This window comes from Mastacembelus armatus, chromosome 18, assembly GCF_900324485.2.
Source record: "Mastacembelus armatus chromosome 18, fMasArm1.2, whole genome shotgun sequence".
NCBI classification, from domain to species: domain Eukaryota; kingdom Metazoa; phylum Chordata; class Actinopteri; order Synbranchiformes; family Mastacembelidae; genus Mastacembelus; species Mastacembelus armatus.
Window position 1 is genome coordinate 18,916,299 of NC_046650.1, and position 15,066 is coordinate 18,931,364.

At 45.8% G+C, this 15,066-nt stretch overlaps 2 protein-coding genes across 2 annotated transcripts; both read right to left on the reverse strand.

Annotated features, from left to right (window-relative positions):
* Positions 1–1,818: 1,818 nt before the first annotated feature.
* On the reverse strand, positions 1,819–7,547 carry eno3 (enolase 3, (beta, muscle)). Its single transcript, XM_026323028.1, has 14 exons — positions 7,390–7,547; positions 4,648–4,737; positions 4,454–4,549; positions 4,313–4,371; positions 4,145–4,214; positions 3,933–4,066; positions 3,648–3,764; positions 3,425–3,530; positions 3,134–3,331; positions 2,847–2,923; positions 2,533–2,657; positions 2,335–2,443; positions 2,195–2,253; positions 1,819–2,086 (listed from the first exon to the last, which is right to left on the reverse strand). Exons 2-14 carry the CDS (start codon positions 4,730–4,732, stop codon positions 2,017–2,019), a joined length of 1,305 nt encoding a protein of 434 aa, XP_026178813.1. The 5' UTR covers positions 4,733–4,737; positions 7,390–7,547; the 3' UTR covers positions 1,819–2,016.
* A 1,634-nt stretch (positions 7,548–9,181) lies between these two features.
* Positions 9,182–13,422, reverse strand: pfn1 (profilin 1). The gene is made up of 4 exons (XM_026326152.2): positions 13,262–13,422; positions 12,966–13,101; positions 10,324–10,513; positions 9,182–9,604 (listed from the first exon to the last, which is right to left on the reverse strand). The coding sequence occupies exons 2-4, from the start codon at positions 13,098–13,100 to the stop codon at positions 9,507–9,509; spliced, it is 423 nt and encodes a 140-aa protein (XP_026181937.1). The 5' UTR covers position 13,101; positions 13,262–13,422; the 3' UTR covers positions 9,182–9,506.
* Positions 13,423–15,066: the final 1,644 nt, after the last annotated feature.

Consider the following 15,066-nt stretch of genomic DNA (forward strand, 5'->3'; position numbering starts at 1 on the left):
ACCATGACAGCCTCCTTAGCGACCTCTCAATGACCTGTGGCAACTCTGCAAGATTTAAAACCCCAGTTGAAGCCCTTCCAGGACCATTCTAGCTTCCTCAAGAATATCTGGAGGGCTGTAAAACCCCATTGGAGACTGCTCATGCACGAGTGACTTCCTCGAAGACATGTGAAAACATCTTCAAGAACAAAAACCACTTTTGGAATCATCCCAACGACTTGTGGAACAGCTTCAGCTTCCTCTGCTGCTCAGGTATATTTTGAAAGACCTCTGATTTTACTGAAATAAATGTCCTAAGTCTATGAACATTTGGGTTGGAGAAGCTTCCTGTGCATGTACATGTTGTTCATTTGTGTGTGTGTGTTGTACTTGTGTGCACGAATCAGGTGACTCGTGTTCGGAGGAAAACCAGCCGACACAGACACACGTGCGTCTTTATTTAGCCTGGAGTCTACGTGACAGTGTTGGTGTAAAAGCTAAAGCCACATGACTCCAGAGTATGAAGACACTGGTTCACACCTGTCAATTAGAAAGCCACCTTCCACATGTTGAACTTCCACATTCAAAGTTGTAATGTCTGAGTTTTTCAGCAGCACATAAACGCAGCACTCATTAGAGCAAAGGTCAGTGAAGAGGTTGGTCGACAGGTCCATGAGGAAACCCAGACAATGCTTGAAGGTTCTTGGATTGTCACTTTGCGTTGCTCAGGAGGTTCTAGGGATAGATCTTGAACCGTAAAGATCCCTGGAGAGGTTTTGTGGGGTCCTTGAGTAGGTTCTGGGACTTTGGGGAGTTTTGTGTCCTCACAAACCAAGTTAAAAAATCTTTGTTTGGAATATGAGACAGCTCTGATGTCACAGCTGTAGAGTTGTCTCCATAGCAACAGCTGCAGAGGTTCATGGGTAGTGCAGTTTTTAGAGTCACACACAGAGGAGAATAAATATTAAATATACTGTGTAAAGTACCATAACGTGACATTATTGGCGGAGACACGATGCAGACTCCAGCAGCTCTGATGGCTGAGCAGGCTGAGACCATTCACACAACACTCGGTGAAGCTCATGTGAAGGGTTCGTCCTTTCAGAGCAGCTCAGCACGGCGGCTGCTCCTCACCAGGCAACAGGCTGCCTTCAGCCCAAACTCCTCATCGTGCAGCTCTGACGTCAGAGAGGGGACGGGAATAATGGACCCGGGTCCAGTGTGAGAAACGTCAGCTCAGACATTCACATCTACTTATCTGAATATTTTACTCCCACGCTGGAGTATTTCCACACCAGCAGACACACAAGTGGAACTGTGCAAAGTTTTTAAACCAGAATGTTTCCTTGTTTAAGACCCGAATCTTTCAGCTACACCTACGGACTCTAGTCAGGGTTTTAGAAACAGCGGTTTCCAGTCAGACTCCTCAAACCCTCCATCTTTATAATGTGACTTCTCACTTTATTCTAGTCTACACAGACTCAGACGTGAAACACATGTTGATGTGATTCAGTGTGACCTTCACTTCCTGAGGATCTCATTATCTCTGGTGTCCCTCCACAATAAAGCTCCATAAATCCACTTAGAGCAAACAGAGGCTGCAGAACCTCATTCAGAACCCTGCTGTTTTTAAGTTTCCTTCAGTCTCACAGTGATCCAGGGACAGTTGTCTGTGCACCCATGGGTTCACTGCAAACAGCAGCTGGTCACAGATAATTTGGTGTATTTATTTGGCACAGTGAAGAAGAATAAAGACTAAACAGGTAGACAGGAAGTTACCTGTACAACCTGTGGTTGTAGGTCACGTCCACATGCTGTTAGTGAAGGAAGTCAGTCATGTTTGTTTGACTTTTGATCTTTATTGAATCTTTGTGTTTTATGTAGAAAACATCTTTAATGGAATTATGGCTAGGAAGAGGGGGCATTCCCGCTGTGACCTCCGACCTCTCACCCACAGCTGCAGAGGGGACAGTGGCTTCAGGGCCCTCTAGGTGTCAGTCAGTTGTCATAGCAACAGAGAGGAAGAGAGGAAGGGGCTTAGTGGATCTTTGGGTGGCGGAAGTCTTTGCCGGCAAACTTGGCTTTGTCTCCGAGCTCCTCCTCGATCCTACAGGTCAGAGGTCACAGAGGTCAGGATGTTTGCTCTCTAAAGGCACTTTTATTTTGTAAAGCTAATGTCTGTGCTTTTACTGTGTAAATGACAGGACGTTCTCACCTCATCAGCTGGTTGTATTTGGCCAGACGCTCCGACCTGCAGGGGGCGCCGGTCTTGATCTGAGAGCGAGAGGCAGGAAAGACATTGAGTGACTCAGAAATTGTTGTGGTGTGTCATAATCTACCTGTCCGTCTGTTTACCTGTCCAGTGCACAGTCCAACCACCAGGTCAGAGATGAAGGTGTCCTCAGTCTCTCCGGAGCGATGGCTGACCATCACACCCCAACCACTGCTCTGAGCAAGCTTACACCTGAGAGACAGACAGGTGGGTGGGGAGAACATGTATGGAGTGTTTCTTTAAACAGATGCACAGTCAGACAGACAGATAGGGTGTCTTACGCCTGGATGGACTCGGTCACGGAGCCGATCTGGTTCACTTTGAGCAGCAGACAGTTGCAGGCCTTCTTGTCCACAGCCTGTTGGATCCTCTTGGGATTGGTCACCGTCAGGTCGTCTCCGACAATCTGATTGGTTAAAACGCACAGTGAGTCAGTTTAATGTTGTAGCTTTCTTTAAATCTGACAGAACCTGATTTGGGTTCTGGTTCCTGATTCCGCAACACTGAATTATCAGGAAGCTGATAACTGACCGATAACATGTCTAAACAGTATGAATTCGTCCTGACAGAGACCTCACCTGTCTGTCTGTCTCACCTGGATGTCTACAGAGGCAGTAAACTTTGCCCAGTGCTCCCAGTCATCCTGGTCAAATGGATCCTCAATGGACTGGACTGGAGGCAGAGACATGGGACACCAAAGATAAGGAGGACTTTATTTCAGATAGCAGTTTTTTTACTGCCCCCTACAGGGGAAAAAGCTTGGTTGGGGGCAGAGGGGGTAATACAGCTGGGAGACACAGTTTGCCTGCAGTTATCAAACTGTCTGCAAAGTCTTGGCTCATGCTCCTTCAAAGTCTTGCAATACTGTGCGAGTGTTTTTACCAGGGTAGTTCTTGATGAAGCTGCGGTACAGGTCTCCCAGCTTCTCTCCAGAGATGTGTCTGGATGGGTCATCGGGGGACTTGAAGTCCAGGTCGTACTTCCCGTTGCGGAAGAACTCGGAAGCAGCCACATCCATGCCGATGATGATCTTGTCGGGATAACCGGCCTTCTCGATGGCCGTCTTCAGCAGCTCCAGAGCTGCAGGGATGGGATCAGAGAAAGGGGAGTCGAACACATGAGGGGGCAGTGTGAAGAAATGACATCAGACAGACTCGCAGGTCGATGACTCACCCTCATTGTTCTCCAGGATGTTGGGGGCAAAACCTCCCTCATCTCCCACGTTGGTGGCATCCTTACCGTACTTGGCCTTGATCACGTTCTTCAGGTTGTGGTAGACCTGAGCACACAAACAGCAGCACTACAGTTTCCTGAAGCTGTACACAGCAGAGCTGATGCAGTAAAACCAACCGGAGAAATACAACAAAGTCCATCTGACATTAGGACAAATCCGCACCTCAGCGCCGATCCTCATGGCCTCGTGGAAGTTGGCGGCTCCAACTGGAAGAATCATGAACTCCTGCATGGCCAGTTTGTTTCCAGCATGGCTTCCTCCGTTAATCACATTAAAGGCCTACACAAACAGGTTCTGAAGTTACACACTGTAGTACTAGACAACTGCAAACAAACTGCAGTATAGTTTCACCTTTGGTTGGTAAAATTACTGAGGATTCACTTCACAAGAGTTATCACTATTACGTTTAATTAGGAATTCAAAATTGTTTCAGCCCCTCCCACTCACAGGAACAGGAAGTATGACATCCTTGTGTCCGGCGAGGTCAGCGATGTGGCGGTACAGAGGAACTCCCTTCTCTGCTGCTCCGGCCTTACAGACGGCCAGCGACACACCCAGGATGGCGTTAGCACCAAACTTAGCTGTAGAGAGAGAAAGACAAGTCAGGGTCAGAGAGACGGGTCAGAGACAGAGAGGCGGGTCAGAGACAGGAAACTTACATTTGTTCTCAGTGCCGTCCAACTCCAGCATGAATTTGTCGATCTTCTCCTGCTCGACAACGCTGAAGTTCTGGACAGACAGACAGGTTATGTTTATAAACCCAGAGAACTGATGTCCTGTTGAGTCTCACAGAATTAGTAATAAGTTCAGTTTCCTGATGCTGGTACCTTCTCGATCAGCTTGGGGGCGATGTCTTTGTTCACGTGCTCCACGGCCTTCACCGTACCTGCAGGAGGAACACAAACATTAACAGGTACAGGTGCGTTTCATCTCACAGCTCAGCCTGTAGCGCCACCATCGGCTCGTACCTTTGCCCAGGTAGCGGGTCTTGTCTCCATCACGGAGCTCCAGAGCTTCATGGACTCCAGTGGAGGCACCGCTGGGAACTGCAGCCCTGAAAAGACCTGTGAGACAGACATCATGTTTAGTTAGCCACACAGGCTAACTCTGTCTCTGTGCTGGACTCTAGAACATCTCAAAACACGTTTGTTATGTCGCTCACCCTTGGCGGTCCACAGGTCCACCTCTACTGTGGGGTTGCCTCTGGAGTCCAGGATCTCCCGAGCGTGGATCTTAGTGATCGACATCCTGACTGAAGCAGACAGACAAAAAACAACATAGGTCAGGTCTGAAATGTTTGCTGATCAATCCACATTTTGACATCTGGACCCATCGTATAAGGTCTCCAGTGGATCTGCTGCTGGAACAACATGGTGGACACATTAAAGTAAACTTGAACTATGAGAAGAAGTCTAGGAACCTGAAATGTGCCAGGATTAGTACAACACGACAGAAACCAGATTGGGTCTATGAGAATGAGACCCGGCACTGGACTTAAAATAACAGAAACACTTTTTAAGATAATTAGAGCAGGACAAACCTTGGACTGGGATGGGGTCCTGGATTATAGGACGAGGGGTGGTAATTGTCTGTGGCTTAGAAGATTCAGTCTTTATCTGTTTGTTTAGTGAATCTGTCAATAAAGGTTATTGAAATTTAAATGCTGGCCTAATTGACCTTGAAAATGAGAAACACCTGTTTTGAACCAGAGATCAGTGAGATTCAGTGTGTGTGCGTGTGTGCGTGTGCATGTGTGTGTGCGTGTGTGTGTGTGTGTGTGTGTCAGACCTGCTGCAGAGATCCGGTGTAACGCCATAATGTGTCCATGAAACAGAAAGCCCTGCCCCACTGTCAGACCCCACCCACCCCTTCCCACACAGCCAATCACAAACCATGAGACATGAGCGACAAGTAAAGGGACCAATAGGAGCGAGGGAGAGACCATTCAGCTGCCACAGCGGGGGGGGGGGTTAAAGTCCCTTGTCTTCCTGTGTGTCCTCAGAGAAAGTTATTAATACAGCAGGTCTGGAGTGTAAAAGCCTTTGACCTTATCCCTGACCTTTCTACTCAGGTCATGACTTCCTCCTGGCTGTGATAGAGTTACAGTACGCTCTCTCACACACACACACACACTCATATTAATGTTCTTGACATTTGAAGAGGTATTTGTGGCTGTGAACTGATATCAGCCTCTTCAGACTCTGATAACTGAAGGCTCGTCCTTGTATCCAAATTTATTCTTGTGCTGTGGCCTCAGTGCAGTCTGCTCCTTCACAGGTGTACCTAATAAAGAGGTCACTGCTAACTAATTAAAACAAAGCTATATTATAAACAAGAACCTCATCCTGGACTGATAGTCGGACTGAATTAGCTTGAAGACACTAGACGGAGTAAAATGAGCCGCTTTTTTAGAAACAGGTGAAAACACCGACCCCTTGACCCCCTGACCCCTGACCCCGACTCAGTATGTTTTATTACGAGTGTCCACGTGAGCACCCAGCGTGCACGACACCTTAACATTATAACGATAGACTCTTATGGTGCAGATACATAATAATAGCACATGTGTTCCAGCTGTGATGTTACAGGAAACACACTGTAATGCCACTATGACCAATATTTACCACACACACCGCATGACACTAACTTCTGATGCTGCTTGCAGTAATACTGCAGTAGTTCCAACAGTACTACTACTGCTAAAACTACTGTTAGCACTTCAGCTAATACTAAAATTACTATCTCGAATGCTATTCCTAAAACTGCTGGTACCACAGTGTACTATTGATGGGAGTATATGATATTTGCAGTATGAACAATAGCTGTAGTTGTTTTAATAGTAGTGGTAGTACACAGAGTATCTGCAGTAAACAGATTTAACTTCCTTTATGTCTTATGTCTGCTGTGTGTGTGTTATGTAACAGTGTGTGTGTGTGTGTGTGTGTGTGTGTGCAGCTGCGTAGATATACTGCGTATACTGCTACTGTGGCTGGCAGTACTATTATGTTTATATGCTAATGTGATAGAAATAAGAAGAAGAATTAGAGGAAATATATTTTTACCACAACAATAATTCGTCTGCAGTTTTTCCTTCATTTGGTGGGAAATGTTGGTTTGTCCTGTGGTTCTGTCAGTTCTAGCAGTTTTTATTCTATGAAGGTTTTGGCTTTGCTGCCTGGACGCAGAGTAAAAACTGAGGTCCTAACTCAAACACATATTTCAGACTCAGTGAGACTTAACGCCGCACAGTGTCCATCTAGAATAAATGTCCCACAAAGATGCTGCTTGTACCTGCAGAACCTGCCTGAGAAGGTTCTTCAGTGTGACAGTAATCCAGCTGCCTGCACATCTGTGGGTTCACTGCAAACAGCAGCTGATCACAGAGAATCAGTGGATGTTTGAAATGTGAACAAATAACAAGGCTCAGCTCTGAAGTTTCTATCTGGTCATGTTTATCCAAAATGCTTTGCAGAAAAATAGAACCTCCCTGGACTGAGGCTCCTGTCTGAGCTCCTGACTGTCAGACACTGTGTGTCTGCCTGGACTTTGTTCCTCTGCTGTTTGTCAGATTTCAGGCATCCAGCTCAGTGTTTCAGCACTTTGACCTTCAGGCTGCTGAAAGTCAAAGCCCCACAGGCTGTTTTAGGCTTTTGGTAAAAATGACCAGTGTGTACAGAGTAAGAGCTTTATCGTGACAGCCAGTGTGTCAAACGCCCTCTGTAAAGTCCTGCAAAATAAGACTTTCAAAATAAAAGTGGGAAATGAATCAGGTTTTGCAGGTTACCAAAGGAGGAAGAGTTTTAGAGCAGAGTCAGAACATGAGAACAAACAGGAACAGTCTGAAACAGCAGCTGGTTCAAAATCTGACCAACCAGAGCTGAGAGCTGGTCCTGCTCCAGCCTACCTGAGCTGTGCTGTTAGAGAAGAACAGGGCTGTCGTCTGTCACCGTCTGTCTGTCCGTCTGACTGTCCGACTGACGTGGAAAGTGTCCGCCTGTCTCGCTGCAGGGTTTTTATAGACGCTCCCTGGTGCGGGGGAGGAGGCTGGGTGCAGAGCCAGGGAGCGTCTGCCTGGGTCAGGCCTGCAGGAATCAGAAGAGCGGCAGGCCAGAGAGCTGACACAGGCATTACTCTGACTCCGTAGGGCAGCACTGGAAAAACACAGTTTTATTTCATTTACAAACTCAGCCTCACTCACATCGACAGAAAGTACTGAACAACAGTATCAAGTTTATTTCCATGAATTTGCTTTCATTTTCAGAATAATCTGAAGATTTGACTTTCAACCGAAACCATTTTTACCTGTATTTCCCACAGAACAGCCTCTTTAAATAAACTGTGCAGCAAATAATCCACAGAGTTACTGTAATTTTACTGTGCAGTACTGCAGTACAGGGGCGGGTTTACTGCTGAAAGGGGCCAGACTGCAACAGTTTTAAAAAGGGGAAACATTAATTAAATCTAATGTATGAGTTACAAAATATCAGCCATCATGAAATCATTCAGAGTAATGAATGAATAACTTTATAGAACTTGAAATATTCCAATATGAAGGAACAATGATCAGAGCTAATAGGAACATCAGCAGAACTGGTTTTAGAAGCTGTATTAGTCTAATGGAAGTACTACACAAACAGTATGAGCATAGGATTAGCAGCAACAGCCTGAGCGGTACAGGTTCTAGAAGTACTATCTGTTTCCATAGTGATGCACTGGGAGAAACCAGCAGGATGAGTCTTCAGTCTAACTTTGTTTAAGTAGATGACGATGCACAGAAACCAGACGATGTTTCCTGAGCCCTTGTGTCTCTGAACAGTCGGACGGTCCCTAACTGTCTCAGAGAAGGTCAAAGTTCATGTAAAGGGGAAATGTGAGCCCGGCTCAGCTGTCACTGCAAAGGCCAGTCACCCCAACACACACACACACACGTACACAAGACACCTTACCCTTTACACTCACCTTTAACTGTACTTCACAGTACACAGACCGAGTACTGGAGTCTAAATATAACCTCACATGACTGGGGGGGTCAACACAGACTGGGGGGGGGGGGTCATCTCATCTTATACACACTCTTCATCTGACACTCTACAGTAGGTCTTTGTACTATTGTAGTACACTGTGTAGTAGTATAGATGTAGTTAACCTGCTGTCACAAGCTGCTGTATCATTTGAACGTATATTTGTACGCAAGGCATTAGTTACAATGTACTGTAACGGAGTAACTGTACTACAGTTTAATATTAGTAATAGCAGCAGTAGTAGTGGAAGTAGTTATTGTAATAGCAGTACTGATATTTTTAGTAGCAGCAGCAGTAGTCACAGAAGTAAGAGTAGTATTAGTAGTAGTCATGATATCATTAGTGGTAATAGTATTACTGGTAGTTGTGATATGTTAGCAGTAGTAGCAGCAGTAGAATAAGTATTAGTAGTGGTAGCAGTCATTGTGGTAACAGGAGTAATGGTAGTTAAACTAGTAACAACATAGTTGTAGTGGTAGTAAGACCATTACTAGTAATGATGGAAGTAGTAGGAATAGTGTTCGTAGTACCAGCCGTAGTAGTAAGAACTGATGGTGGTAGTTGTAATGCTAGTAGTAGACATTACCCCTTCATGTGTTTCTTTGTAGAGTTGCAGTAGTACAGTGTGTACAGTGTGTACAGTGTGTACTTAGTAACAGACTCAGACGCAGAGTGCAGTCGCTTTTTATTTTCCAGGTATGTGATTATAGTTTCCAGAGCTGTGATTGGTGCAGCTGCACCTCCACCATAAAAATCTTAACACTGGCGCCACATGTTAAACAACAACAGCACCGCGGGCCGTCGGACGTGCACGTTCTCCGTTCTCACTTTTGTCATTCACTCGTTACATGAACTAAAACTTTATTTAAACACTTTATTATCCTCAAAGACACAAACTGAAAAAGTAAAGATGGTCGGAACATGGCCGCATAGCACAGGGAGGGAGGGGTGGCGGCCGTCTTCTTTGGCGGAAACAGGAGGGAAGGGCGGCCATCTTGACTTACATGCTGAGCTTCCTCAGATAGTCCAGGATGGTGTGCAGCTTTGCTGAAATCTGCCCCCCAGAGGCTTCTTTTGTGCCCTTAACAATAATTATACCTGTGGAGACAGAAGAGTCCAAGCATTTGAAAACACTCCGTGAGCTACATGCTAAGTGCTAACATCACATTTACACTAATCACTGCTGAGTACTCAGCAGTAAAAGTACTTGAGTTTTAGATATTTCCCACTGCTGACTTCTAAAACCAGCTCCAGTACTTATACATGTAGAAATCTCATTGCGTCTGGAATTATGTCTGCAATCTGAGAGACATGCTAACTGCTCTGTGAGCTAAGCATCAGGACTAAGGACTAACATTGCTAAGGGCTAACATTGGCTAATTAGGAGTAAACAAAGTCCAGGTGAGGCTGATGGGCATGTCCCTCAGGTGGTTCTACTGGTGTTTGCTCATAAACCAAAGTGCTGACACAGTAAAATCTTGACCCAATGAAGAGTCTGAGGATCAGCAAAGGTCTTAAAGTTCATCCTGAGGGGCCATGACCATGTGAACCAGCTTTAGCCACAATCCATGCAACCATTTTGTGACATATCAGGTACAGACAGTATCATCTACGATGAACACATTGTCTTCAAACTAAAATCAGATGGACCCCTGTGGCCTGCTGCTAACACACTAGCTAATCTACTTGCTCGTAAGGGATTTGTTGGGTTTTGTAGGTTTTGTAAAGTGCCTTGAGATGAGTGTGTTGTGGTTTGGTGCTATGCAAATAAACATAAAAATAAAATAAACTTCCCCTTTAGGGAAGCATGCTCTTACTTTGGAGGGTCTTGCCAATGCATACACTGTAGGTGTTGCCTTGTGCGTCAGCTGCAGTCTTTAAGTCCATGACGTGCATGCCTTCGGTGTCTAGGTTGTCTCGAAGTAGTCGGCACTTTATGCCTGCAATCATAGGGCCACTCTGGGCGAAGTCGCTCCTGTTTCCGGCCAGCCTCTTAATCTCATTGGGCTGTGGGAGAGACAGACAGCAGACTGTTACCACAACATCTGGACTGACGGGTCAGCTGCTGCCAAACCTTTTATTGAGATCATAAGCTCATTACATGTTTTATTGTGTATCTTTGTTACTAATATTTATTCAATGCAGTTTCTCAGCTAACTAGGAAAAATGTGTCTAAGTCAGTAACAGTGAATTACAGGAGTGTTACATGAATCTTAGCAGGAAAACCTGTTTAGCAGACACCTGAAGTGGAGGTGATCATAACTCTCATAACAAACTAATCTGTCTCAATGAAAACTTCACGTCGACTTGTCACCAGAGGAAACTGCTGTTTGGGTCCACTCTCCATGTGTGGCTCCGGCTGCAGGTCAGGTGTCCATGAATTCTCTAAAACTGGTTTGTCTGGTTTGTCTGAGTGTTTTTGAACTGACTCACTGCCTAACATACTGTGTTACAGCTGAGACCACCTGATTATTGATCTTTGATCAGTAGAAACAGAATTTGTGTCTATCAGGTTGAGCTCTGGCTGCTGTTTAGCCACGAGCACTGATGAAGTCTGGGTTATTGTTTGACACGACATTTTAAATGAAGCCTCAAGAATAAAACTATGATGTGAGCAGCATTTTATTGTTGTAGTCGGTCGAGCTGGAGCTAATCTGAAATATTTTGCAGGCTATGATTATTTTCTGACTGTTTTCTGACTGTTTGAAGAAGAGCAGCAGAGCCTCCGATCACTGAAGCTGGAAGCACGAACAGTTTTTTGTTTGAAATGAAAAGTTACTTCGATGATTATTTAAATATTTGACAACTGATTTTCTCAACTGAACATTTACTGTTAGTTTGGTTTGTTCGTGTCATTCAGGTGCTTCATGTGTCAAATAGCTCTCAGGTAAAGGCCGTGGGGTAAAAGTAGCACGAGAAGAAATACCTGAAGTCAAATACTGAACTACTGGACTATTTTCACAGGTGACAGAAGTTTGTCGATGATTTCACAATGAAATCGTGTATGAAGAGAAAAACTGTGGGAGGGTGAAAGGTCAGGTGACTGGATTGATCAATACGCCCGATCGATCAGCAGGACACGTTCAAACTGAGTCTGAGCTGCAGGAGAAACGAGAGGAAAGAGCGAAGAAGGAGAATGTGGAGGACAAGCCGGGACATGAGTGCACACTCTGCTGCCTGCAGAGGCAAAACCACTTCCTGAAACCTGCCAGCCAATCAGAGTGAAGCCTACTTACCATGAGTGTGAACACACACACACACACACACACACACAGCAAAGCCTGTGTTGTCATTCAAAGATTAAAACCTGGTTGCAAACAAACAAACAAACAAACCAGGTGTGTGTGTGTGTGTGTGTGTGTGTGTTCACCTCACACACACCTTAAATGTGTACACTGAGTGACAGCAGCTGTTTCTCCACCCTCACCTCAGCGGGTGAGACACAGAAACGAGAAGTGATCGTCTCCACTTCCTGAATTTGCCGCTTTTTGACGTCTCCTTATAAGGCAGTTGAAGCGACGCTCGCACTGCAGCCCGGAAGCCGCAGAAACACCCGGAAACCACGTGTAACTGCTGCTGCTCGACAAAATCGCACAGAGAAAATGTATTTCTGACAGCAAACTGAGCTGCCACTCAACATTAGTCAGACATCAATTGACTCCTTTCAGCCCGCCAGGACTAGTTTTATCTCAGTCCCCAGAAATAAGAAAAATCAGGTGGTAAATGTTTTCTCATTCCCTGTCAAGTAAAAATCGATTGAATTTAACCAGAGTCCATCTCCTCACAGCAAAAAACCATATCAGATTTTATTAAAATCGTTGGAATAAGTCAGAGGCTCATAATTTCTTCACATGCAGCTATTTCCTTTTTGCAAAGCAGCAGCTCGCTGCAAACCTGCACCACCTGCTTTTCTCATGCAGCAGCAGCTCCGCCCGCCTTCACTAGCCGGGTAACAAATCAAACACGCCCAAACCTCGACCAGAAAGAAAACCTGATGGGATGCTGCCGACAAAACGTTTTTAACCTGCTGCTAAACCCAGTAGACATTTTTGTAAAATTAGGGGGAAATCAGCCAATGGGGTGACAGCTTTGGCAGTGAGGTCATCAGTTGCCCTCCAAAGGATTTTCAGCAGCTGAGGCTCATAATGCTGGTTTGTTTATATTTCCAGAGTAAACAAATAAAAGAATAAACGTGTGATGGGTTTTGAGCTGACTGACTTAGTTTCAGTCATTCTTTGGGCTGCAGACTCAAAAGTTTTGGTCAACGGGGAAGTGGAAATGTCTTCCTCCTGCGGCTACACGTTTTTGAATAAAACCTCTTCCTGGTGACTGATGAATATACGACGTGCACCCGACAGCTGAAGGCTCTCAATGTTCTGTTTCGTCTGATCAGTGTGAAGAATAAAGTGTAAATCGAGTGTTTCCTGCAGGAAGCTCTGGTGTGTGTGTGTGGATTTACCTGTATCTGTTTGAAGGCAGGCGTGCCGGCCCACACAGTGCCGTCTGCGATGCCGCAGATGGCCGCATCTTCGATCGGACATTGCCCGCTCTGATCAGGTGTCTTCAGGTTGGTGATGTAAGAGTCCCACGACATTCTGGCAAATAACCAGTACGCACACTGATCAGTCTCATGCACACACACTCGGTGTCACACTGACTGCCACAATCTGTATCACAACAATCAACAGTCTGCACAGAAAGAGCCTGATTAATACCCAGTCAAAAACCCGTGAGCGTGAGACTAAGTCAGCTTACCTGGCCAGGTAGAGTCTCAGGTGTGAGTAAGACGGGGGAGAGAGAAGCTGAGTGCAAAAGAAGGAAGACAAGTTGTCTTTTATACATGTGACCACTCCCAGGCTTCAGGCTTCCTGTCTCACTCGCTAACACCCAGTGCCCCTCTCTCTCTCTCTCTCTCTCTCTCTCTCTCTCTTTCACTGTCAGACTGTGAACACAGACTACCTCGCTCGCTCCTCTCTCTCACCTGGGAAGTGAAAACAAGGAAGTGGAGGCAGTGAACTGATGTCAAGTGTTGCTAAGCTCTCACATAGCATGTCACTGCTGGTAGCCCCAAACCATACCTGGACCTGAAAACCACGTCTGTACTCCCAGACTGTCGTCTGCATTGTAAATCTGACACAGTCTATGTCCAGTCTGACACAGTTTGACACAGTCTGTGTTCAGGGTGACACAGTCTACTGTATGTCCAGTCTGATAGTCTATATCCAGGCTGACACAGTATATGTCCAGTCTGATACACTCTGACACAGTCTATGTCCAGTCTGACACAGTCTATATCCAGGCTGACACAGTATATGTCCAGTCTGATACACTCTGACACAGTCTATGTCCAGTCTGACAGTCTATATCCAGGCTGACACAGTATATGTCCAGTCTGATACACTCTGACACAGTCTATGTCCAGTCTGACACAGTCTATATCCAGGCTGACACAGTATATGTCCAGTCTGATACACTCTGACACAGTCTATGTCCAGTCTGATAGTCTATATCCAGGCTGACACAGTATATGTCCAGTCTGATACACTCTGACACAGTCTATGTCCAGTCTGACAGTCTATATCCAGGCTGACACAGTCTATGACCAGTCTGACACAGTCTATGTCCAGTCTGACAGTCTATGTCCAGTCTGACACAGTCTATGTCCAGTCTGACACAGTCTATATCCAGGCTGACACAGTCTATGTCCAGTCTGAAAGTCTATATCCAGGCTGACACAGTCTATGTCCAATTATGCAGTCTATTTACTGTCTGATACAGCTGGACACAGTTTATTTCCAGTCTTCTACAGTCTGAAATGGTCTACGTCCAGCCTGACACGGTCTGTGTCCAGTCTGAGACAGTCTGACCAGTCTTACATGGTCTATGTCCAGTCTGAGACAGTCTGTCCAGTCTTACACGGTCTATGTCCAGCGTACAGTGTGACAGACAGAATGTGAACAGAGAAACTGCCTCAGTACTGGCTGAATGCATGTGAGCAGGAAGCTGCAGTGGAAATTGTTTCCACACAAACTTCCTCCTGACCTGTTTCAGTTTGCATCAGCTCTAACTGAAGCTGCCACTGCCAAGGAGGGGTCATCAGACTGCAAACAGGTCCCAGACCCCCTAGCACCATGACATAAGAGAGAAAGAACATAAGATCCCTCCAACCTGAAGAAACGACTGCAAACTCCTCTCATTAACACTGTGGTTGTTTGACATCTCTAGAAGCAATAGGCCCGTTCACTGATCCGTACCCACAGCGCTGTGGCTGCAGTGCATCGTGGGGTTTGCAGTTCAGTGCAGGTCATCATTAAAGCAGCAGGACAGGCAGAGAAAGCTGATGTTGAAGTTCCTTGATGTGTTTCTGAAGCTGTGGCTGATGGTGAACATGTTTCTGCTCATACACGCTGCATTCCTCAGAGCAACACACACACACACACACACACACACACACACACAGAAATGCCAGAGCCAGTTTAGACCTGTGGGTGTCGGGAGGCTGACAGAGTCTGAGCCACATGTTAAAACATGGTCCGTCTACCTCGCTGAATGCAGTAACA